At 41.3% G+C, this 26,398-nt stretch overlaps 1 protein-coding gene across 1 annotated transcript in view; it reads right to left on the bottom strand.

Moving 5' to 3' along the window:
• ARHGEF26 (Rho guanine nucleotide exchange factor 26) overlaps positions 1-26,398 on the bottom strand; it is a 112,798-nt gene that overhangs the window by 15,294 nt on the left and 71,106 nt on the right. The window contains exons 7-11 of the mRNA XM_080657834.1: positions 26,173-26,325; positions 21,841-21,970; positions 18,661-18,735; positions 17,445-17,534; positions 12,833-12,987 (exon numbers count right to left, since the gene is read on the bottom strand). Of these exons, the coding sequence (XP_080513960.1) occupies positions 12,833-12,987; positions 17,445-17,534; positions 18,661-18,735; positions 21,841-21,970; positions 26,173-26,325 (603 nt within the window). The remainder of the gene's footprint in view (positions 1-12,832; positions 12,988-17,444; positions 17,535-18,660; positions 18,736-21,840; positions 21,971-26,172; positions 26,326-26,398) is intronic.

Raw genomic sequence — 26,398 nt, forward strand, 5'->3', positions numbered from 1 at the left:
TCAAATGGCTTCCTTATTTAATAATAAACACAAATGTATGAACCTAGGGAAATTAAGAGAAAAGAAAAATTCCTATACTAGGAATTTCGGAACAAGCCCTTTGCTCAAGATTTCTTAGAATTTCTTTTATTCAGTGTTGGACACCTGCCTGTCAATTACTCCCTTGTACTCTCCTTGAAAAACTATATCTTTTCTAAAATGTAGCTTGATAGAGTGTTCCCTCAGAAAACAGCAAATACAGTTATTATATATCAAAGCAAAATACTGCCCTCTGACAAGCCTTCTGTTGCTAGGGTAATAATCTGTATTAACTGAAAGCTCATATGGCAAGATCATCCCCAAAGCTCTCCTGGAACTAACTGCCTACTCAGAATATACAACAGTATTGGTCATACCAAAATGAGGCTTATCAAAGTTCACAATTCTTATAAAAGGAGGAAAGAGGATGATACACTTTACACACAACTAAGATTGTGTGTTTAAAAGACCATGTTTACCAGCAACAAAGCAGTCAGTTTTTGGAAGAGCCGAAAAAGTTTATAATGTGTGTCCCAGATATGGCGGACATGGATTTAATAGCCCAGGACTCAAGATAAAACAAACAAGCAAGCAAAAGCAAAACCTCAACAAGAGAAACAACAAGATGAAGGAAGGCTTCCTTGTTATGGCCCTCACTCTGCAGCTCCTACTTACTCTAGATCCAACTCACAAGTTAAAAAAGATTACCCCCGTCAGTCAAAGGCACTCAATTTCCAGTTAAAATAATTTGCTGCAGACGGAAAACTCCAACCACCCTAATGTTGTGTGCCTGGGTGTTTAGGTAGTGCCTTAAACAATGACACTGAACAGGTATTCTTTGCATTTCCAAAGAAATAGGAGGCAAAGGAATGTACATACTATAAAGCAGTCATTCAAGATGACTCACATTCCAAAAAGTCTTTAGCATGAAGTGGTTTCACCAGTTAGGTAGTCCCCACTGGAAGCCAAGACCAAGAGTTTACAGGAAACTAATGTAAACTAATATGAATAAACTACCTAAATCTTCTTTCACCTCTTAAGTTTTAGAGTTTCTAATTTCCCCAGTGTTTGCCTAAATACAAACAATAGCAGCTATTGTGTTTCACGGGTGCTTTGAATCTTTGTCTTTGAGGGTAATTAGAGACAAAAGAAGGAGATAAATTATAATAGAATGTTTTTAATTGTTCTCTTCAGCGATAAGAACTACAAGACCATTAAAAGCGAGGTGTCTGCTGCTGACCCAGTTTATGCCTGTTGTTCTCTCAAATATCCAGACGGGGTGATGAACTTCGCCACTTTACTCATAGCTTTGAGAGTTCACCTCCAGGTGACAGTTTGTACACACCTGCACATCTGTGTCATAAAAGAGGCCTTATAAGGGAACTATCCCACTGTTTTGACTTCTGAGTCCAAAATAGGAAGCAGGAAATGTTTGCCTTTTTTTTAAAAAAAAATGATTCAATAGCAATCATCCAATATCATCATTTTACCTAGACCTGTAAACTTCATCATCTCATATAAATAACATTTACAACTTCACTACTCTTTTAATAAATTTAATATAAAAAGAACATGCTCTCATTTAACAGTAGTAACTTTTTTATCCTTGTCAGCAATTATTCAAACCCAATAAAACAAATACTGAAAAGCATCTCACTCTTGCTAGCCGGTTTACTGCTCATGCTTCCACACACACACACACACACACACACACTTAATCTCCTAAAGGTTCAAAGTAACCGCATTTCCCCTCTCCAGGCCCGCTAAATACTGAAATGCCTCCTCCTGATGTCCGTCAGCACCCACTATCGCTCTCATGCTGATACAGAGGATAACATATGTGTTAAAATATGTGCTTAAGCAGAAGGAAGGGGGGAGAATCTATGGCCAGATGCAGCTATTTCCAACCCTAGCTCCCTCCTCTGCTTACTCGCTCCTCTCCAGTAAGTAGAAAGCAGGCAAAGCTGGGCTGGGAAAGAAGCCCCTTTCCGGAGGGAAGCTGATGCTAATCAGGCTTCCCCATGTTTGTCCCCAGCGCTCAGCAAACATATGGTTTACATAGTCTCTGAAACAATTTGGACCACGAATTAGGAAGTTAAATTGCTCAGAAAAAGGCAAATGGAAAAACCACCTTCCCTCGCAGGGAGAAGTTTATATGTAGACTTCCTCTGATTGTCCTATACGTGCTCCAAATTTACCAGCTGCTCATCAAGGCTGGCTGCTTTGTGCAAGCCGGGGCTCCTATCAGGTGCAGCGATCAAGTCTATATAAGTCTGTTGCTCTGTGGCATAAACAATGATGGGTTTCCCGGTTAAAACCCCCTTAAAGTCCAGTAACCTTTGTTGACAACCCTTTCTTTTCTTTTTCTTTTTTTTTTTAACAAGATAAAGAACTATCCGTACAGAACAGGGTATGGTGGTAAATACACACCCCAATTAGGCTTCCCTGGGGAAGGCCTTCTTTTGTTAAGCAGATCAGATAGCTTTCGGTTCCACTAAATTCCACTTAACAGCACGGGCTGAAAAACGATACACCTCACAGTGAACAGTGGCTGTCTTAAACTGAGGATTATGGAGCACTTTTACCCTTCTGTCCCATATACATTTCTATAAAGGCTAGAATGATCTATAATGGGCATATATTTATTACTTTTAAATTAGGACAACATTTGAAAACTGCATGAACATGTTTTAAAACACCAAAACTACACACACACACACACACACGCACACACACACACATACACACACACACACACAACAGGGAGTATAGGATGACAGCTCCAACCTCAGAACAGGAGTTACTCTGGGAAGAAGGAGGGCAGAATAATAGTAAAGGGATTTCAGGTTTACCTGTGGTATTATACCAGGTTTTTGTTTAAAAAGCAGAGATCTGATAATTTGTTTAAAAAGCAGAGATCTGATAAATATGAAAAGAAGTTAGTATCTGTCAAATATGAATGCTAGGTATGTTAGTATTTGTCAATTTTCTGTTCATTTGAAGCATTTCACAATTCAAGGTACAAATAAATTTAAAAATAACAAATGCATAGATGTGAAAGACTACCATCACGCCAGGCGTCTGTGGATGCCGATGGGTATAGCTTCAGCGACTATTGGACAATGGCATTGTTCCCCCGTACAAACAACTGATTATTTGCAGATGAAATTCAGTGAAATGGTTGGGTTAAAAAAGATGCTCTTCTACACATAAATGACAGAAAATATAACGGAAGAAGCAACCTTATAATAGTCACAAGGCACAAAATATTTAGGATTAAGCTTAACCAGTTTCTGCTATATAAAGACAGCTTTCAACTACTGTACTTCAGAAAAAGGCCTGAAAAAATAAGATTGATATTATACAGGTATCAATTCTTCCTGATAAGAATGAGACTTACCACATAGTAAAAACAGATTGTAAAGCTACTGTAACTCAAAGACTGGGACAGGGCATGAGCAAAACAGAACAGTGTGCTCACACCTGGGAATTCAGTACACCGCATAGGTGGCATTTCAAATCTGGGGGGGTTGATGGGTTAGTCAACAAATAATATCAGGACATCTGGAGGAAATGTCTGGAAAATATAAAAGTTTGGATCCCAATCTCACTCCATAAACCAAGATATTTCCTTGGACCCAAATCTGGGTCCATAAATGTCGTAAAGAAGAGGTGGGACAGAACAGGTCCTCCTGTGGGGCTCAGACCCATCTGGGCCTGCCTTAGATCATGGAGGTGCTTTCAAATATGCAAATACCTCAGGGGGAGTTTCCACCTTAACATGCATTAGCCAACATCGTAAGTACATAATCAGGATGACCGAGAATGAGAAATAGGTTAGTTGACCAAGACATAGCCATGAATATGCAAGGAAAGATGGGAGTGGGGACATGCGGGAAAGGTAGACTGCAACCCCCTGCCATCAGCCCTAACTGTGACTTGTCTCACATTCCTTTGGCATTGTTCCGGAACTTTATTTTATTGAAAATCCAACCAGTACCCTCCCCCCACCAATTCTTCCTTTTATAAAAGAGTTCAATTTAAAGGAAAAGATGATGTCAACCATTATCCAAAACAAAACACAGTTTTCTGCATACATAGCCAAGTAGTGATTTTAAAAAAATGTATATTTTTATAGATTTCAGAGAGGAAGGGAGAGAAGAAAGAGAGAAATATCAATGATGAGAGATGTTTCGGCTGCCTCCTGCACGCTCCACACTGGGGATTGAGCCCACACCCAGGCATGTGCCCTGACTAGGAATCGAACTGTGATCTCCTGGTTCATAGGTTGACACTCAACCACTGATCCCTGATGGCCAGCAGTAGTGATTATTTTTTACCTATTCAGCAGCTTCCTTTCCACAGGCTTTCTATCAAACATGACACAGCTTCCCTGTCGTGAAAAAACTTTTACTTGAATCTGCTGGTGTTGAGACAGGTCTCCTCCCTGAGCAGCTGCCTGCTGTCTTCATTGTCTCAGCCCCTGGGCGTACATGCCAGTGAAATTGCCCCCCAAGGTCATCGTGGCCCAACACCCACTGAATCCAATGACCTGGGTTTCACCACCATTCTTGACATCTACACTATCTGATGATGTTGAGCACCTGTGACCTCCTGAAATTCCATCTTCCTCTTCTAAGGCCTCTGTGACATTTTCAAGTCATCCTTCTTTGGGGTCATTCTCCAAGGTCCTCTCCTAGGCCCTCTGGCTTTTCTCTCGGGAATTTATAATGGCTCTGCCCTTCTCCCAGCACACTGATTCATGGAAGCACATGGGATTTTATAAGGATCAAAGGCCAGTCTTCCTACCTCCCTTCAAGGCATGTATGATATTTCTTCCTCTGCGGATTTCAGCCTGATACTCTTCTCTGTCTAAACACATGATTTCTAAATCCTCATATTTGATCTTGTGCTTAACTGGAATAAAAATACTCTAGTTCAACATTTCTAGGTTGGAGAATATTGGACTACACTAAAACTTAATTTGAGTTAAGAGATCGAAACACTTTTTCACATGACTGAAGTTAATTTCAATTTTAAAGGCTGGTGTTTGATTACACAAACAAGTTTTTGGTGGAAATAATATAGAATTTTAAAGTAATAACTACAGCATAACAGTTAAGAGTACAGACTTGGTTTAGAATGTCTGTAAAAATCCCACTTCTATCACTCACTCTGTGGTCTGAGCAAGTTACTGATCCTCTCTGTTTTCAGTTTTCTCATCTGTAAAGTGGGGATAATAATACCAATCTCTTTGGGTTGTTGTGAACATTCGTTATCTTATTGCGTGTAAAAATCGTATAATCATGCCTGGCTCACAGCCAGTAAATGTTAGCTATTAAAGTGGGAAAAGGCATAATTAGAGCTACCATAAATACTTCTGTTGAGAAATAATAATTTGTCAAGTGCTCCAACCAGCAAAACAAGACATCGTTATTTATCTAGAAACTGATTTCAAGCAGCTTTACTTGCCCAGCTCCTCAAAATAATTCTGAAGACTAACAAACATGCCACACGCTTCCTAGTTCATTGTCAAGAAGATAATGAATAGTGGAGACGAGGATCACATTCATCGGTAAGATAAGAATCTGCTGTTACTCGCTGTCACCAAAAAGGATGGCCAGTGACCCACAACAGGACCAACAGGAACGCCTATTCCTGTCACCACTGATCTCCAGATTCCACAGCCTGGGACCTTCCCAGCTGCCCATAGGATGCCCCGAACCCACGGTCCTGGACAAAGAGGAGGCGGACAGGTATGAGGGGCTGCTGGCACCTCACAGAAGCTTTCTCCCTGGCGTAATGAGAACTAAACTCTGAAGAGCAAGTAGACAGCTTCTTCAATGGGTAACAAAGTTATTCCAAAGCACCACATTCCCATCTAAGTTTACTTCTACTGACTTCTTTGAATGAAAGGGGAAAATATACTGAATTCACTTTTTTAGCCACAAAGAAGGGATGAGGGATGTTGTGAGGGATTTTGCAGGAAAATCACTGCTACCAAAGCGTCTTCATATTATCAATTATAACAAAAATAAATCAATGGTTGTCCTTCACTCACTTGCCATCTGACATGAGTTCCTGATGAGGAGGGAGAGGCACGGAGCTAAATGTATTTGTTCCTAAGGCCGTAGTTCAGAGGCCATACATCCAGGTCTGCCCCCAGAGTGCACCACAACCTTCAGATGTAGCAATGGCTACAGGTTTCAAACCATTTTTTTAACCAATCAAATAATTTAATCTTTAGCATAAGAAACACAATACTAGGAATAATGACACTCAGCCTGTATCAGTCAATTGGCAGAGACTATTCACTGCATTAAAATTTTATGTGCCTTATCTAATTTAATTCTCAAGGAAATTTCACGAAGGAGATGAATTATTATACCCATTTTACAGATGAGAATACTGAGCCTCTGAGAGATTGAGAGTAGCATGCCCAAGGTCACATGGCCAGGATTGGAGCCCAGTTCGGTCTGATTCCAGACACTGATATTGTGCTTCTAGGTCACGGCAGCTTTCAACATTGAATGGCAACGTCAATTCTTCTTACAGATTAGAGGACACAATACCCTTACTACTCATCACATAGAGGAATCAAGGGTATGTGGGGAGGCCAGAGAAAAAGAGGGGGAGGGAAAAAGAAATGGGGCTCTCACTCTTCCCATCATGTTACATTTAGAAACCAATATCATGGTGGTCAGAAATAGCAAAGTTTCATGTTACAGGAATAAAACCACTTTGAGTCGGTCTTACTGCCTTTCTTTATCCAAGATACTCTTAAAGTTAATTTCCTGAGGAAGGCGTCTATTCTGCAGAGGAAGAGACAGTGTGAGGTGACTCCAGCTTTCTATAATGGGAAAGGCTTCAAGTGGAAAAACTCAAAGTGGGGCCGAACCAGGGAGCGTGCACAGCTTCCACCCATGGGGGCATTCAAACTACTTGGGCAAATGCAAGTGCTAACTTAAACCCCTGAACTTTTGATAGTGATCTGGTCATATCCCATTATAGAAAACCCTTTGTTTAAACCCCAAGAATGTGTAATGTGCCGCAAAGTTCAAGTTATGTCAATATACACAATATTTATGGAACAGGAACCAGGAAGTGGGAACCTACTGTCTTCAATGTCTGCAGGAAGGAAACGCGATGAAAAGGAAACTTCCTTACACTCCGATGCCAGACCAGCTAAAGGCAGAGGAAAGCTCACAAATGCAATTTGGTGCTGGTTCTGGTTTTCTCCTACAACCTGTGCCATTATAAAAATACTCACGTAACACAAACTCGCTTTGGAAAAAGTGTCTATCAAAACAAACCAAAAGAAGGTGCGGGTTTCTAGGATGTTTTTCCCAATGACATTATAGGACAGGGAATGGTGAAAATATTCTACAAAAATGAAGTCAAGAAGTAATGAACATAGCCTGGCCGGTGTGGCTCAGTGGTTGAGAGTTGACCTATGAACCAGGAGGTCACGGCCCGATCCCCAGTAAGGGGCGTATAGGAGGCAACTGATCAATGATTTTCTCTCATCATTGATGTTTCTGTTTCTCCCTTCCTCTCTGAAATCAATTTAAAAAAACTTTTTTTTAGAAGTAATGAACATAAAGAAATTTAGAGAGGAAGCTCTAAAGTCAGAGACACATGAGAATCCTGGCTTTGCCAAGAGACCTTGAAAAAGATGCTGTCTCTCTCTGCCTCAGTATTCTCACCTGTAAAATGAAAAGAATATGAGGCTGCTGTGATAACTCAATGTTGCCTGTGCACTCTGCGCTCAGTGAATGGCATACTGTACATGCGTAATAACATGGGTTCTTATCATCATTATTACAATTACGATTTCTCCTCATGTAACTACAGGTAACATCACAAAACATCATGGCTAAATCATTTATGGGTAGAGAACTCAGGATAAGAAAACAAACCCGAAAATAATTACCTTTACTGTTATAGGTAGCAAGAACAGACTAGAGTTCAGCATTCTTTTGGTTTTGTGCCTCAACACCCAGACCACACCCATCTATCTGCTCCAGATGTGCTGAAGGGCACACCTGGGCTGGTGGCAGGAAAAGGCACTACCACGGAGAATCATCAATCCCAGCTGGAAGACTAACACCAGCCAAGAGGAAGTGGGTCCTAAATCTCCAATCACCTCTGTCTCCTTGGAAATCAATACTCCCCAACCCCATCTATCCTAAAGGCACAGCGTTGGTTCTTTCAAAGAGCCTCCCATTTCCCAAACTACTCAATGTAATTGGCGTTCTGTGGAGAAGAGCGTTTCCTAGCTGTGGCTGGAACTGTTATCTAATCAGCTGCCAGCCTCCCCTGCATCTTGTCCATCAAGTCGCAGCGTGCCAGCCCCAGGGGATGCATTGCGGCTGCACCAAAACAGTCATGATTCTCCTGCTCTCCTTTATCATGTGCCGGCTTTCCCAGCCTTCCTTATAACAAGTCCTGTGACCCAAGACTAACCCATGCGATTCACGCAGTCTTCTGGGGACTGTCTGGGAAAGGTTTTCCTCTGCTGAGAAATAAGAAAAGCCACCTGCGCAGAGCCGTGGTTCAGCCTGATTTTCACCCGAGCCTCCTGTCTAGGGCTGAATGAAATCATGATGCCTGCAGGAGCTCTTACAACTGTGAGGACACGTGAGCAGAGCACAGAGCAGCTGAAGAATGGAAAGGGGCAGGGTTATACGTGACCACCGGGCCCAGACTGACCACCCTCAGTCTTCATGTCTGGAGAGAGAGGTAAATGCCTTTAGCGTCGGAGCCACTGTTATTTGGGAATTCTGTTACATGCAGCCAAAAGCTTTCTAAGTGGTCTAATAATGAACCTCCCAAAGAAGAATGAAGTTTTCCAAACTCATCCAACTTCTTATTGTGTGTGTGCGTGTGTGTGTGCGCATGTGATAGTTCAACATTTTTATTGCTTAACCCTTTTGTTTGAGTATACTTTTACTTGCAGCTCAAAATATTAGTTGTACAGATATTTTGTATATTACAGTAGTACAAAATAAAACAAACAAACAACAACAAAAAAAAAACTTGCTCTATAAAGCCACAGTTTTGCAAATACCGTCTTAATAATCTGGTTGTATTCTATGGGTAAAACTCTAGAGGAGATAAGAAGCCATGTGATAAACCAAGCTCCAGAATGTTTTCGCCAAAAATTAATTTAAAATTTCACTTAAAAATGGATGTATAATGGGGCAGAATACAAGAATCACATGTCTTTTAAAAATAAAAGAAATTTCAACCTGGATGGTATGCTCAGTGGTTGAGCACCCACCTATGAATGAGGAGGTCATGGTTCGACTCCCAGTCAGGGCACATGCCCGGGTTGGGGGCTCGATTCCCAGTGGGGTGCATATGGGAAGCAGCCGATTGGTGATTCCTCTCATCATTGATGTTTCTACCTCTGCCTTTCTGACAATAAGAATATATTTTAAAAAAAGATTATTGCTATCTCAGGTCTGGTCGATTTTCACACCTTCGCTAACTACACTGAAGGCAACACTGGTGGACAGTCTGCCATCACTCTAGAGCAGTGGTTCTCACCTGGAGGCAATCTGCCCCCCAGGAACATGTGACAATGTCTAAAGATATTCTGGGTTGTCACACCTGGGAGGAAAGTGCTGCTACACACAGAGGGTAGAGAGCAGGAAGCTGCTGAAACACCCCACAGAGCACAGGGCAGTCCCCCAACAGAGAGTCCTCAGGTCTCTGTCCTGCTGAGTTGAAAATTCTACTCCCAAAGTTCCCAGGTCATCTGCGATGAAAGCTGCAACTGCCAAAGGTTTCACTTTCTCATCCAAAACAAACTGATCCTTTTGAAATGCGGTGGAAGAGACTATTCCTGTAGTGACTCACCAACAGCCCAGAGCAAATAGAAATTTTAAACTTCCTTTTAATATTCTAAAAAAAAAAAAAAAGCGAAAATTCCTGTCCTAGAAGACAGCCCGTGGTCAGGTACCGCTCTGCAAGCACTAGCAGTAATATGGTCTCTGCACCACGGAGGTGGCCACACACCCCAGCCATCTGCTCAGCATAAACCATCTGGCAGGCGGGGAGGAGGAGGAAGAGTAGCTCTCTTCCCGGGCTCTCTCTGCCGGGAGCCCGCCCGGGAGTCTCCCTGAAGCTGAAACCACTGGAGACCCAGCAGCTGAGCTCCTGACTGAACCCTGGGATTAGAATTAGGCAGGGAAGGTGGATCAGTCCTGCAGAGCTAGCACAGGTAGCTCTCCTTATCTGCACCTCGTGGCCAAGCCTAAACTATCCCCCTGGTTCAAAGCCGTCCTATCTCCTTCGCTGCTGCCTCTGGCATGCGGAGCATTTGCAGTTGCCTCCTTGAAGCTGCAGAGTAAATAGGGCTGTGCATACTGCACATTTTTAACCAAGCCTGTTTATCGAGCCCCTGTTCTGCTTGTCACTCTCACCACCTATTCAGGGCATAAACAACTTGAGCCTCCAATGCCATTCTCTGGGTCAAGAGCACCTTAGAAATATGATGAGCTCATTGTAAGGGCAAGGAAATTCCAGTTTCGGTAAAGGCGAAGTGAGCCACTCAGGTTTCCCTCTCCATTGGAACTGTATGTTTTGCTCTTCCTTTTATAACAACATAAGCTCAAACATATCTGAGCAAATAAATGTGGGCTAGCTAGGAAAGCAACATTAAATGTAATGGCAAAACCTCCTGTGGAGGGAAAAGTATGCTGCTAAGTAGAACTGCATATACCTTAATTCCAACTTTCAAAAGTCTATATTTATTGGCCAGTTCTATGCAAATTTAAGAATAAAAGTTGTACTATACTGGCTTAAAAACCCTTAATGGTTGCATCAAGTCACCGAAGACATCATAATCAAGACTACATTATATTTAAAATTGGTTTGATATACTTTATCTTTAAAATAAAAATTGTAGGTAAAGCTTTTGGTCCCTTGAGACAGAACAAATATTTCAACAGCTGGAAGATGTTAAAAGTCAAGAGTTCTGGCATGTGAGGAGTCATATATATAATTACTCTTCCCTAAAAACAAAACATCGCGACGAACGCCAAAAAAACATGCTATCTCATAGGAAACCAACAAAACATAAAAACACAAATTATAATGTTCCTCCAATCTTTTATTTATAAACTTTACTTAGCTACTAGAACTATTTAAACTGCCCCAAGGTAAAATAAATCATTTTTTCTTAAAGATATGGGAACATTATTTTCCTAAGTAAGAAAAATAATCATCAGCATCTTTATATATTTATCAGAGATATATTATGGCTTTTTAGGGTAGACCATTCAAAGTTTTCATTTCAGCTAGACTGCCAAGCAGCTGAAATCATTCATAACACAGTCTGACTAAAAGGAACAAAAAGCAAAGCTCAACCTCTGTTTCTTTTTTCCCCAAAACTTATTTTTTTATTGAACTTATTGGGGTGACACTGGTTAATAAAACTGTATAGGTTTCAGGCATACAATTCTATAATACATATCTGTACATTATATTGTGTGTTCACCACCTCAAGTTTTCTTTCGCCACCATTTATCTCCCCTATACCCTCTTCTACCTCCCCCACCCCATTTTTTCTCTGGTAATCATCCTACTGCTGTCTGTGTCCATGAGTCTTTTTTTTTTCCTTCTTCACTTAATCCCTTCACCCCTCTCACCCAGCCCCCAATCTCCTCTGTCTGACAACTGTCAGTCTGTTCTCTGTATCCATGAGTCTGTCTCTACTTGGTTAGTTTATTTTGTACATTAGACTCCCCATATAAGTGAAATAGTATGGTACTTGTCTTTCTCTGAATGGTCAATTTCACTTAGCATAATACTCTCCAGGTTAGTTTGAATATTTAAGCTAAAACGTCAGCTATTCAGAAGTAGGCTTTAAATAAATATTTTTGACAAATTTGAACATTTATTTTACATATTCCTAGAAGTCTGTTTCCATGATTCTCGTCACCTTGTCTAAACTGTACCCCATGAACCACCCCTACTTCAATTCTATGCCAGCAATTCTGCCCACTTGCCTGCCTCCATATGTGGAAATAACACACCACAAATTTATGGTGTTTTAAGTTCACATTCTGGGAACGATGGAATAATTATGAAGGACCAACAGGAAAATATTTTACAATCCTACATACCCTGAGTATAGTTAATAAAGAATGTTCCCGCCAATTCTTTGCGGGAAGAGCTAAGGGGAGTGAGTGTGTGTATGCGTGTGTGTGTAGTGGGGACAGATAGAACAAATACTGTAAAAAAAAAAAAAAAAAGACTTGTACAGAATCCCTTCTGGTTATCTCCCCAGAGCAGGATATTAATACACAACCAGAAGTCTCAAGTCAGAGGCATAAACATGCTGCCAACTGACTGATTTACTTTCTATTCCCTTGAGAAAAGGGTATGAGAGTCTTGCCAGCGTCTTCCCAGTCCCGGGGAAACGTTTCAGACTAACAATCATTAAGAGCAGTGGATTTTAAATTAAGTTACAAGGAGCACTAGACTTGTACCCTAGCTCATTATCAACCAGAGGAGAGGTTTCATGGAGAAGAAATTTGAAAAATGCTCATTGGGAATCATAAGAGTGTTACCTCCCCACGGATATCATGAGAACTCAAAGATACAAATGAACTCACACTGCCAAAGACTCCAGTCTCAACTCAACAGGTAATTTAAAGAAAAGAAAGCACAGACGCTCCTGTGATTCCATGTGTAGAAACTGTACATCTCCCATCTCAAGCTTTGAAAGGACGATCTCCTTGAACAAGCATCTGAATTGCGGAGCTGGGAACCTGGACACATAGCAGGTGACGCAAAGGCTTACCTCTTCTTCTTGGTGATGATGAGCACGTCGTTAAAAAGAAAGAAGTAGACTTGCTGTTTGGACGTCCTTTTTGAGAAAAGCACCGTGTCCTCCACATACGCTGTCAACTCACCTCTCTTCACCAGCCACCGGGAAGAGGAGACCAGAGGGAAAGGCTACAAACAGAGAAGAACTCAGCACCAAAGCCAAAGGAGAGAGCGTCTAAAATGATGGAGATTAAAATATAAAACTTACGTTCAAACACAGTATGCACAGTATGGCATGCATCATTATTTTATAGACACATTATAACAAAATATAATAACTAGAGAGGTATAGTAATTCTCCAATAGAAAGTGAGCAACAACAATTTATTTTCCAATATTAAAACAATTAACTTGCCTACATGTAACTAAAACTCAATGAGAAAACGTTATTGGGTCAACCAGAAAGGATTATATTGCCCTTCCATTAACTCTCAGCTGAAAAAGAAGATCAAGAAAGGAAGGAGTGAACACTGAAATGCCTCAAAATGAAATCTGTAAGTATCAACTGCAGTTACTTTAAATATCACAAACCAGAATCTAAACATACAGGAAAATGGAGATAACTTCTTAACAGGAACCAAATATAAAAGCCTACATTCCTTTATGAACTGAGTAGACTTTATTCAAAAGGAAAAAAAAAATCCTCTAAAATGTATGATTTGTCAGCCGGTTATTTACTTAGCCATATTCCGAAGAACACCTGTTCTTAAAGGTATGGTAGTTTTCCCCACGGAAGTTCATCCCTGAAAGCATCATGCCGTTTTCCTGGCTGGGGAAAATGAGGTTTTCCCAAAATAATCCATCTTAATCTCACAGAAAAGGCTGGATACAAGAAATTACATAGTTTTTAAAAAAATTCAGTTTCCAGTTTCCGACTGGAAAACTCTCAAAACCACAGGATAATCCTTACCCTTGAGAGCTCTTTTTTTTTTTAAGTTACCAGAAATGCTTACTGTCAAAAATTTAATTTAAAAAACTGCATCCATAAAATGAGCAGTTTTTAGACACACAAAACATAGCTGTAGTAGCTTAGTGCAACCAAATGTCTTCCTTTTCAGGGACTAATGATTAAAAATAGCTAAAGGAAATGGAGGATACTAGGGAGGAAATAAGAAAGCTAAGAGGATTTTTTTCTTTTCTTTCTTTTTTTTACTTTATGAACAACTTTTATGAGCAGGTTGCTCATCAGTTATGTACTGTTTTCCTGATGATTTAGAAAGGAAGAGGAAACATTATGGCTGACCTCAAACGTTCCAAACTTGCCATTAAGGGAGTTCATTGAGTTTCCAGACCCAAATCTCAAATCAGACGATTATCCAACAGGAATGGCTGAAGCTTAAAAGGCCAGCAGACAAAGAGGGCTTAGGCCACTCTGGGGAACCCCACCAGCAGCACACAGGAGGTCACCGCCAAGAACTGTGTCAGGTTTGGTCCTGCTGAAGGTATGGAATTACTGGGGACACAGTGCTATCTTGCTGTTGCATGTAGCCCTCCAGTATGAACCAAGGACAGTTTTACGGTTAAGTTCTTAGTTCAGGGGCTGGGGAAAGAAAGTTTTCAAAACTAGTTTGTTGTTTTTAAAATACATTGACTTTTATAGGCTCCTCATACTCTACTAGGCAAAAATAAGTATCTAAGGAATATCTAAAATGGGCAGTGGCTTTCACTATGTCTATGCCTCTTTTGAAAACAAAAATCCAATATTATAAATGTTTTTTTTGTTTCAGAATTTATTATAAGATGAAACTCATTCTTTAAAGAAGAGGAGGAGGAGGAGGAGGAGGAGGAGGAGGAGGAGGAGGAGGAGGAGGAATTATGAAAATGCCCAAGAGAAAAGAACCCAAAATGGGCATAAGTGAATTCCTAGAATTCAGAAACTCTAAGACTAAAATTCAGGTGTAAATAAAAAACTAGAAAAAAAGTTCATGAATAAAAATATATCCCTAAAGGTACTGATGTAAGTCCTAGGGAAGAAAGACTTTTCATCCTTTTTTGTGTTACTTGGCATCCTAGAAAACTAGCCTCAGTATAAAATTGAACTAATTTTATGCGCCAGCAAGACAAGAAAGAGGTGCTGAAGAGCAAATATATATTTTTATTAATTGAGAGAAAATCATTTAACTATTTAAAGGAATACATATAATCCAGTGGCTTTCAGTCCATTCTCAATGTTGTGCAATGATCACCACTATATAATTCCAGAACATTTTCAATACTCTAAAAAGAAACCCCATATGCCTTGAGTCATTCTCGAGTCTGCCCTCCCCCAAGGCCCTGGCAACCATGATTCTACTTTAACTCCATGGATTGCTTATTCTGGGCATTTCATATAAAATGAATTATATAATATGTGACCTTTGGAGTCTGATTGCTTTCATTTAGCATAATGTCTTCAAGGTTCATCCATGTTGTAGCATGTATCAGGACTTTGCTCTTTTTTATGGCTGAATACTATTTCATTGTATGAATATACCACAATTTGTTTATCACCTCACCAATTTTGTTGATGGACATTTGGGTTGTTTCCACTTTTTTGGCTATAATGAATAATGCTACCATGACCATTTGTGTACAAGTTTTTATTTGAACAACTGTCTTCAGATCTCTTGGGTATGGACCTAGGATGAAATTGCTGGGTCATGTAGTAATCTGTTTAACTTTTTGATGAAATATCAACCTGTCTTCTATAGTCCAAAGACTTTTTAATGCCTTGGAGTTGTTCATGTTGTGTTACATCTTGGATTTGGAGTAGGAAGCCTTACCTGACTGATACAAGCTCCCCATCCCTCCATCCCTCACTCCTGGGGCTGACCATTCTCGTTTCCATTTCCAGTCTCTACTGTGACAGCTGCAGACTTTACTACTAACTCCTTTGCATTTCTGTAATTTTCTGTGAGACTTTATTTTTTTATTATTATTATTTTAAATATATTTTATTGATTTTTTTACAGAGAGGAAGGGAGAGGGATAGAGAGATAGAAACATCGATGAGAGAGAAGCATCGATCAGCTGCCTCCTGCACACTCCCCACTGGGGATGTGCCTGCAACCAAGGTACATGCTCTTGACCAGAATCGAACCCGGGACCCTTCAGTCCCCAGGCCGACGCTCTATTCACTGAGCCAAACCGGCTAGGGCTTCTGTGAGACTTTAGCTTCCCAAGCACAGGGATTACATTTTTGTTCTTCCTACTGCCTTCTATAAATAAGGTGCTTGTTAAACTCATGAACTCAATTGATGTTAATCACTTACTTTTAAGGACCCCTGGGGTAAGCATTTTTCAATTATATATTAATTTTGCGTTCTATAGAAATAAAGTTTAAAGATATTTTAAATCAATTGATTTTCAGCAAGGAAAAAAAGAAATATGGGTAGGGAAGGAATTTACCATCTTTAAAAAGAAAAATGGTTAGGGGTTTGCCATCTTTAAAAAGAAGATTTTAAAAAAAGAAACAAAAAACAGCCTGGCCCACATGGCTCAGTGGTTAAGTGTTGAACCATGAGGTCACGGTTCAATTCTCGGTAAAGGCACATGCCCAGGTTACGGGCTCGATCCCCAGCGTGGGGCACGCAGGAGGCAGCTGATCAATGATTCTCTCTCCCTCTCCCTTCCTCTATAAAAATATATTTTAAAAAATTAAATATAAATTTTAAAAAAGACCTGTCATTTTAAGTTGCTTAACAAAATTTACGTGTAATAAAACAAAACAGAACTCCAATCCTGAGCATTCACATCCATTAAGAACTCAGCTTTAAACCGAAGGACTGAGTGTGGCCAAGATTTACCATTAACTATCATTTTCTTCCTTGTTCATCTTGTCATCTGTCCCTGAGCAGTGTCAGACAAGCAGTAGCGGGCAGCACAAAGTCAATGAAGAATTATGGGAGAAAAACAAATTTGCAAAGAATAATCCACAAACAATCTGTTTCTGCAAACTGGACAAGGAGCATCCTTATTGGATTTGGGAGAACACCACGGTCCAGCTCCTGGGATACGATACCACTGTTTTGTAGGACACTTTGAGAATCTAAAAGAAAGCTCCTTTCCATACTAAAGTTCTATTCGTTTTTAAAAAAATGTATTTTTATTCATTTCAGAGAGGAAGGGAGAGGGAGAAAGAGATAGATCCATCATGAGAGAGAATCATTGACCAGCTGCCTCTTGCATGCTCCCCACTGGGGATCAAGCCCACAACCCAGGCATTGTGCCCCGACCAGAAGTCAAACCATAACCTCCTGGTTCATAGGCCGATGATCAACCACTGACCCACACCAGCCAGGCAAGTTCTATTATTTTTAACTCCCCTTTCCCCAAGTTTGCTGGCTTGGCTTCCTGGGTGGGGGGGATGTTCTCGTCAGATAATACCTAACTGTGGTTTGTGGAAAGGTCGCTTTATCTGGCATAAGCAGAATAGAATCTCCCTCAGCATCTGCTATTCTCTCCGCCAGCCTCTCTCTAATCAATGCATGGTCCTTCTTTGAAAAATAAAATCTTATCCACTTCTGTTGCCCTCAACTGTCTTCATATTTATAGAAGACTTAAGCAAGAGCAGTAATAAATCTGTTTATGAAGAAGTGAGAAAATACCTTAATTTTAAATTCCAGCTGGGAGTTAATTGTGTACATCATTTCGGTCCTTTCCATCTTCCGGGCTCCTTCATTGCACAGTCGAACCAACTGGGAGCACAGAAAAGTAAGGAGGGTTGAGAGATCAAGGAGAGGAACCCCACTTTCAAAAGCAGATCTCGCTCGCAGGAAGTAATTAGCACTGGGGAAGCTCCACAGACCCCTCTCTGACAGTTGAAGAATTCACTTTTACACAGTTAAGACACTGTCCTCAGTGAGAAGTGGGGTCGCTAGGATGTGAAGACAGAGGGGAAAAGTCTCCTAAAAATTTCTAGGAACACATGTCCTTCATGATTTGTTATTACATCAGACCCTCCACACCCAGGTTCCTCCCACAGGCCCAGTCCCTAGTCCCTGAGCATTCTGCTCCTTTCCTCTGCCCCTCCCGCTTGCCTCAACCCAAACCCTCACCCAGCCTCAGGGCACGCTGCACCTTTCTCCTCACTGCCAAGTTAGAGCAGCTGGAGGCAGACTACCAAGGTCAAAGGCAAATTCTAAGCAGAGTGGTACTGCAAAGCATAGGACTAGTAAAGGGAAGCCTTCATCTAAGGGGAACCTGACGGTCAGTGACTCTTCAAGGATGGCCAGGCTCAGGGACATTCACTGTAATTAGAAATAATGATCTACAACCAAATGCATTCAGTCCTTTAGTGATGGCCTGGGACATTGTGATTTATAATAAGAAACATATAGCTGGTCTTTGTCCATAGTTCAGAGCATCTAAAACCCTCGTAATTTTCTATATAGGAGCCACGAGGGGCATCTTTAATCATAATATGATATTTATTTATAACAGGCCCCTTTAAACAACACCTTAATTTATGTTAATGAGGTAACTCTAAAAAAGCCGCTAACCATCACCGTGGTTTCAAGGGCTGGTATGCCTGGCACAGCAGTTGACATGCAATAAATATTTATTTAATGAGGAAATAAATTAACAGTTATTCAGACCCCACAAGAAAATGAGACATCTATAGGCCCTTAAAACAAGACTGTCTGACAAGGTAAAAATACACATTTCATCTGAGTGTAGCAAACATCATTTTGTTTTTCAGCTATCTAAAGAATGCTGTGCAAATGACTATGAGAATCTACCAGTTTTCAGCATCAAACCCAGACACATTCGCTTCCAAGCGATCTGAGTGCTTTATTGTCTGAGGAGCTACCCAACAGTTACCTTGCTTACTTCCTTCAAGGCCCTTTTACAGACTTCATACTTCGGAGAGTCCTTAGGTGTTTTTTGGCAGATAGTCTGTAATAAAGTAAAAGAAGAAAAAAAAATTAATTGACTGATTTTACTAAGTACAATAAAACCAATGCCCAGACATACCCTCTCACTCACAGCAAACACTTCACAATGCTGAACACAATATTATGGATGGGTATTACGATTACATTAAAATCCAGTGACAAAACCACGAAATAGTCTTTACACACAGAGAAACCAAGTGAATCCAGGGAATGGTTAATTAAGAGGATAGGCTGCAGAGGTGGATGAACCCGATTTCAAATCTGAACTCTGCCTCTTACTAGCTATTTGATCTTGGGGAAGTCCTCTATCTCTATAAGGCTCAGTTTCTTCATCTGTAAATTCAGAATAATGTCAGCTATGTCACCAGGTGGCTGCAAGGGTTAAATGATAATACATGTAAAGTGCTCTATGAGTGCCTGGCATACAGTAGGCCATCAATAAATGATAACATTACTTTCATTGTTATCATCATCATAATCATCATTAGAGGTGAACTAATTTTGTATAGAACACGACTGAATAAAAATATCAAGGAAAAAAAGGCTGCTAAATTTTCTCTTGATATATTTATACTGCAATTTTTGTGATGGTAAAATTGAGCTCAAAGAAGGTGAATTCAAGGTAAACTGAATTACACATAACTTTTGAAACTATACCCAATTCAAAACCAACAAAACTATTTTGAGTGTTAAAACTGTTCATCTCAATCAAGCTTAAATCGTTTCAAAACAAGTTTAAATCTCCAAATGAAGTAAAATTGAAGAGATAATGTTTGAAGCCCATTTAGATTCTGCCCCAGTGGCCAGACTCTCTCACAGGAGAAGATTAGGGCAGTGGGCATCAGGTGAAGGGGGAGGGTGGGTAGATCTAGCAAACCACTGGTACCTACAATGGGGGTAAGTACCAGGCCTACAAACCTGAGGTCGGGTGTCAGGATTGCTACATGTGATGTGTCAGAAGAAACACAGACAGTGCCATCTGTGGGTTTATAGCCATGGTTCTCAAACGTTTTTGACTATGACCCACTGTAGGAAATACATTTAACACTGACCAGTACACATGCAAACAAAAATGAAACAAGGTTTTTTTTTTTTTTTTTTTTTTAATGAAATAATACTTAACCACATTATGGACCGTGTACACGTCATGTAGAGTATGTTCTATTTTTTTTTTAAACAGTGCTCATTTTTCAAAAGTCAATTTTTGTGGCAGACTAAGGGGTATGAAAGTAGTTTGAAAAATACGGGCTTATGTCCCTGAGAGCAGGCGCCCTAAATTCATAATGTCTCTGCACACTTCAGTTTTATGTAAATGTTGTGCATACTAAATTTTCTAGGGAGAATGACTACAGCTTTACTCAGTATCTCAAAAAAAAAAAAAATAGAGCCCACTGGACAATAATGGCATTAAACCCCAACATGGTATGTTAGATTTTGTGAGTCCCAACCTATTCAAGCAATTTTGCCAAAATTAAACAGAGAATCTGAAAGGCTGAGAGATGGCAGTATATACAGAATCTAAGGAAACATGGCTAAAATGCACTTTCAGAAGAAGAAAGAACCCTGAAAATTCATAATACTACAAGAAAGTTGACATTTAGAAAGCACCCATTTCTTATTTAAAATAGTAAAGTTTGAAATATTTCCTTATACAACTCAAAGTTTCATAAAAAAGTTTTAGAAGTCACATAATATAAATCTTATTTTAATGACCTCTTTACTACTGATAATTCTTACAGAAGAAAGTACAGCAGCTGCTCCTTGAAGCTATCTTTGAATAAGTCACAATCCTATATAATAAAACCCTAATATGCAAATTGACCAAACAGCAGAACGACCGGTTGCTATGACGTGCACTGACCACCAAGGGGCAGATGCTCAATGTGGGAGCTGGTGGTCAGTGCACTCCCACAGGGGGAGAGCCGCTCAGCTAGAAGCTGGGCTCACAGCTAGAGAGCACAGCGGCAATGGTGGGAGCCTCTCCCGCCTTCGTGGCAGCACTAAGGACCCCTCGGGGGATGTCCGCCTGCCCGCTTAGGCGGCGAGTGGGCCTAAGCCAGCAGGCAGTCTTCCTCTGAGGGGTCCCAGACTGCGAGAAGGTGCAGGCCGGGCTGAGGGACCACCCCTCACCTCCCCCCAGTGCACAAATGTTGTGCACCAGGCCTCTAGTATTAATATAAGTCAGCACAGGCCTGTATACTATATTATTAATTTAGTCAAGAAAGACTGTCTATTGTCACACTTACCATTTACTATTTCATGCCAACCCTGCAGGTACCCATTATCCTTATTTTCAGAACTAGAGGCCCAGTGCACGGATTCGTGCACCAGTGGGGTCCCTCGGCCTGGCCTGCACCCTCTTGCAATCCGGGACCCCTCGGGGGATGTGGGACTGCTGGTTTCAGCCTGGTCCTTGCAGGCCAGGCTGAGGGACCCGGGCCTCTAGTATGCATATAAGATCTTTGGTTAATTTCTTCCCGCCCTCTCTCCTCTCCCCTTCCCTCTGAGATTCATCAGTCTGTTCCATGTTTCTATGCCTATGCGTTGAGTGTCAGCCCCCTGGTGGTCAGTGCACATCATAGCTACCAGCTAAACAATCGCTTAGGCTTTTATATATATAGATAAGATAAGCAATTTGCCTAGGATCACCTAGTCAGTGGCAGAGACAGAATTTGTACCCAGATCTGTCTTACTCCAGAGCCACAGTACTTCACTGCCCCAGGTTTACGTGTCAGAGTGCCTCCTGAGGAAACAGGGGCCCAAAAAGATTAAATGAGTTGCCCAAGGTCACAGGCCTCATGGCTCAGCCAGAACCCAATCCAGGGCTCCTGACTTCAAGAAGTCAATATTCTTCCCATTTCAAAAAGTGTTGAGTGAGTGCTGTCATCTAAATCCTGCAGTGACCACACAAACCTAACTTGAAGATGATTCCTAAAGATATTAGACAAAAGTGAGACTTTCCAGCCAAATAGCACCTTCTCACTTAACTGGGAGATTTTACAGAGGGGTGACGCATCAATTTAAGTGGAAGAACAATAATTTCCTTAATCATATTTATAGCACTACGGCTACCCACAGAGGAAAGAGCCACCCAATCATGTCTTACGTCCATCAGCAGGGGAAGGCGAGTCACCCTCTGCATGGGGAGAATGAGGAAAGAGATCATGGGTAAGTTCCTACAGTCTTCGTGGGACTCGATTCGTGACAGCACTTCCTTAAAAGATGGATTGGTGGCTCTGAGGGAAAACAAAGAAAGAAGAAACTTCAATATACAGCCTCCTCAAGTTAAGAAAAAAAAATGTAGTATAGAATACTGTGATAATTTCAGATATTACCAACAATTTTTAAATATATAGAACATAAACACATAATTACATAGGTAGACATAGATGGCTTGTCTGCCTTTTATAGCCAAGACTGAATGTAAGATATGAGTCTAAGGAGACAGTATGAGCAATGCGATGAAAATGTCTGAGCTACAAATTTATAGACATGGAAAGTAAACAAATGACGAGGCAATGGCATCGGAATGGTGAATGCATCAATTACAAATTAGTTTTAATTTGTAATAAAATTTGACAATAAAACCGGTAAAATACTACCACAACATTTTAATTTCATTTTCTCACAATGAGGAGTTTTAAGTTTTCCTTCTTACTCGCTTGAAAACTTTTTTAGAAAGTTCACGGAAAAAAATCAAACTCTAAACCAGTTGTATCTTTAAATCCCCGAGGTCCCAGTCTCCCACCTCCAAAGAGTCTGGTTAAACAGAAAACTGACTATTGTCAGCAGTGTTTCTTCCCTCCCAGTGACAATAAAACCAGTAAAATACTGCCACAACATTTAACAAGATACACAGACATATACGATCTTATGGGGAACCACTCATATAACTTTTAAGGAAGGTCAAAAGGGGATTCCAGTAAGAATGGAGCCTCAGAAAGGTCCCCGTCTTGCCAAATAATAGACCTAGTATTTGGTAAAGACAGAAGTCAAGCCAAGGTCTTCTGACTTTCAGTGGGTGCCTTCACCCCTGCATCTCTCACCTCACTTCAGCCCCAGAGGAGCTGTGAGGAGCTCCATTGTGACTGCAAGGAGGGGGCTGGAAAGGGGTGGTCCTGCAATTTTGCCCCATGTTGGAGGGCAAGGGAAGGGGGAGAGGGGCAAGAAGCAGCATAGTAGCAATTGTGACCTTTTTAAACATATATATACACACACACACACACACACACACACACATACACTGTATATACACTAAGTGGCCAGATTATTATGATCTCTGAACGCATAATAATCTGGCCACTTAGTGTATATCCTATATAATAAAAGGCTAATGTGCAAATTGTCCCCTCGACCAGGAGTTCGACCAGCAGGCAGGCTGGCCAACCACCCATGTTCCCTCCCCCTGGCCTAGCTAGCCGGACCCCACCCATGCACGAATTCATGCACTGGGCCTCTAATATACACACACACACACACACACACACATATATACACACACATACATATACACACTGAGTGGCCAGATTATAATGCGTTCAGAGATCATAATAATCTGGCCACTCAGTGTATATACTAGAGGCCCGGCGCACAAAATTCGTGCACTCGGGGGGTGGGGGTCTGAGCCTGGCCTGCGCCTCTCGCAGTCTGGGAGTCGTCAGTTGGACATCCTTAGCGCTGCCAGAGGTGGGAGAGGCTCCTGCCACCACTGCTGCGCTTGCCAGCTGCGCACTGACCACCAAGGGCCAGCTCCTGTGTTGAGCGTCTGCCCCCTGGTGGTCAGTGTGCGTCATAGTGACAGGTCGTTCCACCGTTTGGTCGATTTGCATATTAGCCTTTTATTATATGGGATATTTTGCCCTAGCTAGTTTGGCTCAGTGGATAGAGCATCAGCCTTCAGACTGAAGGGTCTCGGGTTCGATTCCAGTCAAGGGCACATGCCTGGGTTGCAGGCTCCATCCCTGGGGCCCTGGTCGGGGCTCGTGCGGGAGGCAACTGAATGAAGTGTCCCTCTCTCACAGTGTCCCTCTCTCACATCAATGTTTCTCTCTCTCTGTCTCTCCCCCTCCCTTCCACTCTCTCTAAAAATCAATGGAAAAGTATCTTTGCTAAGGATATCCTCAGGCCTTGTGATAAACAAGGCCCCAAAATTCGATTATTTGGTTCAAGTCTACGAAAAATAAATTAGGAAATACCCAGAATAACAAATTAAAAGAAATGTCACAGAAATGTTTTAATTTCATTTTCTCACAATGAGGAGTTTTAAGTTTTCCTTCCTACTCGATTGGAAAGATTTTTAGAAAGTTCAAGGAAAAAATTAAACCCCAAACCAGTTGCATCTTTAAATCACCAGTTGCATCTTTAGGTCCCAGTCCCCCACCTCCAAAGAGTCTGATTAAGTAGTCTGGGATGAACCCTGGGCTTTGTTTTTTTGCTTGTTCTCAGATTCCCAGGAGTTTCCAAAGTGCAGGTGAAGGTGAATGTCACTGTCCTAAAAGTAAATTCACACCAACTGTACACAGCTCCTGAGAACCCAGCCGCTCGGTTCCAGGTGAAAGCTCAGTTGATGGTTTCATTAAGTTTAATTTCAAGAAAACCTCAATTCTTAAAGAGTTACATAATGCACAGTAGTTCCTATTCACATTTTTTTAATCCTGAAAAAAAACTGAAAACAAAATGAAATTCAGCTCTAATTTAAGGCTTTGTTTTCGAACAGGTATGTAACTTGCATTTTCTAACAGTTTACAGAGCAGCCTTTGCAGCAGCAGGGGTTGGGGGGTGGGGGTGGTAGGAAAAATGCGGGGTGTGATTTTGTCCCCAAGAAACATTCAGCAATGTCTGTAGGCATCTGGGTTGTCACAACTGGGGTGAGGGACAGAGGCTGGGGATCCTGTGGAACATGCTACAAGGGCAGCATGCAGGACAGTCTCCCACAACAAAGAGTTATCCAGCCCCAAATGTCAGTAGTGCCGACAAACCCTGCTTTGTACTAAAAATCTCATCTGGGGCTGGCAGCTGGATTTCCCACCCTATAGAAGAGCTACATGAGGACACGGAGAGGGAAGGGGCAGAACAGCCCTTCTCACCAACCAGGGGCTGTTTCTCTAAAGCAGCCTTGAGGTGATGACTCATCACCAACCCTTGGTAGGTCTCACACATTGCAGAGAAGCTGGCCACAGGCCCAAGCCAAGGTCGAAAAATGTCACAACTCCCAGGGCGGAATGATAACAGCCAGTAACCCCCAAGCTGAGTTTACAGCAATGCACAAATGCAGCTACTTGTGATAAACAAGCCCCCGAACACAGAACAATACAGACATCACTGAACAACTGCTGACTCTAACGGATGGAGATGGAGTATATACCACACCGAAACTTACAGCAACCTAAGTAGGACAAAGAGAAGAGGTGTGGAGAGAAGTTTAAAGCTTACTTGTTTTTTGTTTCATAATTAAAGTCTTTAAGAACTCCCTCCTTCCCCATGGTTTCTTTCAGACCTTTGCTTCTCAGATTACCCAAAGGGGAAATCAGCAATTTCTACAAACAACTTAATAGAAACAGAGCTGTGATTTGAATGGAAGAAGATTAGAGTCCTAGAGAAAACTGGATCCTGGCACTAACTATTCAGCATCCTCAAAAACTCTCTCTTGGCCTCAGGCAAACCACTTAATGGCTAGTTAAAGTCTTAGAGAAGGGGGCGGGGGAAGGTTGGAATAATCATCACAACAATTAAAAACAAAAACAAGGAAAACAACAAACTACACTAATAAAAGAGAAAGATGCAAATTGACCGTACCTTCGTGACGCCCACCCACCAATCAGGAGTGAGTATGCAAATTAACCCAACAAAGATGGTGGGTTAGTTTGCATACGCAGGCGCTGAGCAGCCGGGGGTGGGACACAGGCATTCTGCACTGCCCTAGCTGCTCCGGGCCTCTGGGCAGCATGGGAAGGCAGAAAGGCGGCTCCGGGCCGAAGCAAAGGTAGTGCCGGCGGCCAGGGGAAGGAAGGCCCATTCTTGCACAAATCTTCGTGCATCCAGCCTCTAGTAATTTCATAATTGCTTTAAAGAGAAAATTCTCCAGAGACTAAATTTTTCTACTAGGACACACTCACCCTGAAAGCAATCCTCTTAAACATCTGTCCCTGGGATATAGCCCATCTATTAGAAATAACTGTCCCATGAGGACCTAATCATTTTCCCCAAAAATGCAATGAAGACAAAATCAATAATTTCTAACTCTGACTTCTGGAACAGTTACAAGGGAAATTTTGTTTTTAATCAGTTCTTTAGCATCAAGCATGTCAGTCACTGCCCCTTACCAGTTAGCTGGCCGGACTCCATCGCACAAAATTTATTTAAGAGATTAATTTCAATCAATGTGAGTTAATTAAAACAAGGCCGGATAATTAAAACTGTACTATTTAACATAGCTTACAACAATTTCTGCAGTGTTCGCTGTTGGTAGACTTCGTTTGTACAGTATTTCACATATGGGTCAAATGTGGATGCCGTGTGCTTTTCCACAATGTCACTTATGTCATCTATGAAGATATTATTCTGATGTCTTGCTTCCAACTCTGTAAAGAACCTGAAAGGAAAAAAGAAAAAAAAAAGAAAAGTATGTACGCTTTCTTCCATATGCTTTAATAACAGATTATCTC

This window comes from Plecotus auritus (genome assembly GCF_963455305.1).
Source record: "Plecotus auritus genome assembly, chromosome: 2".
Taxonomy (NCBI): Eukaryota; Metazoa; Chordata; class Mammalia; order Chiroptera; family Vespertilionidae; genus Plecotus; species Plecotus auritus.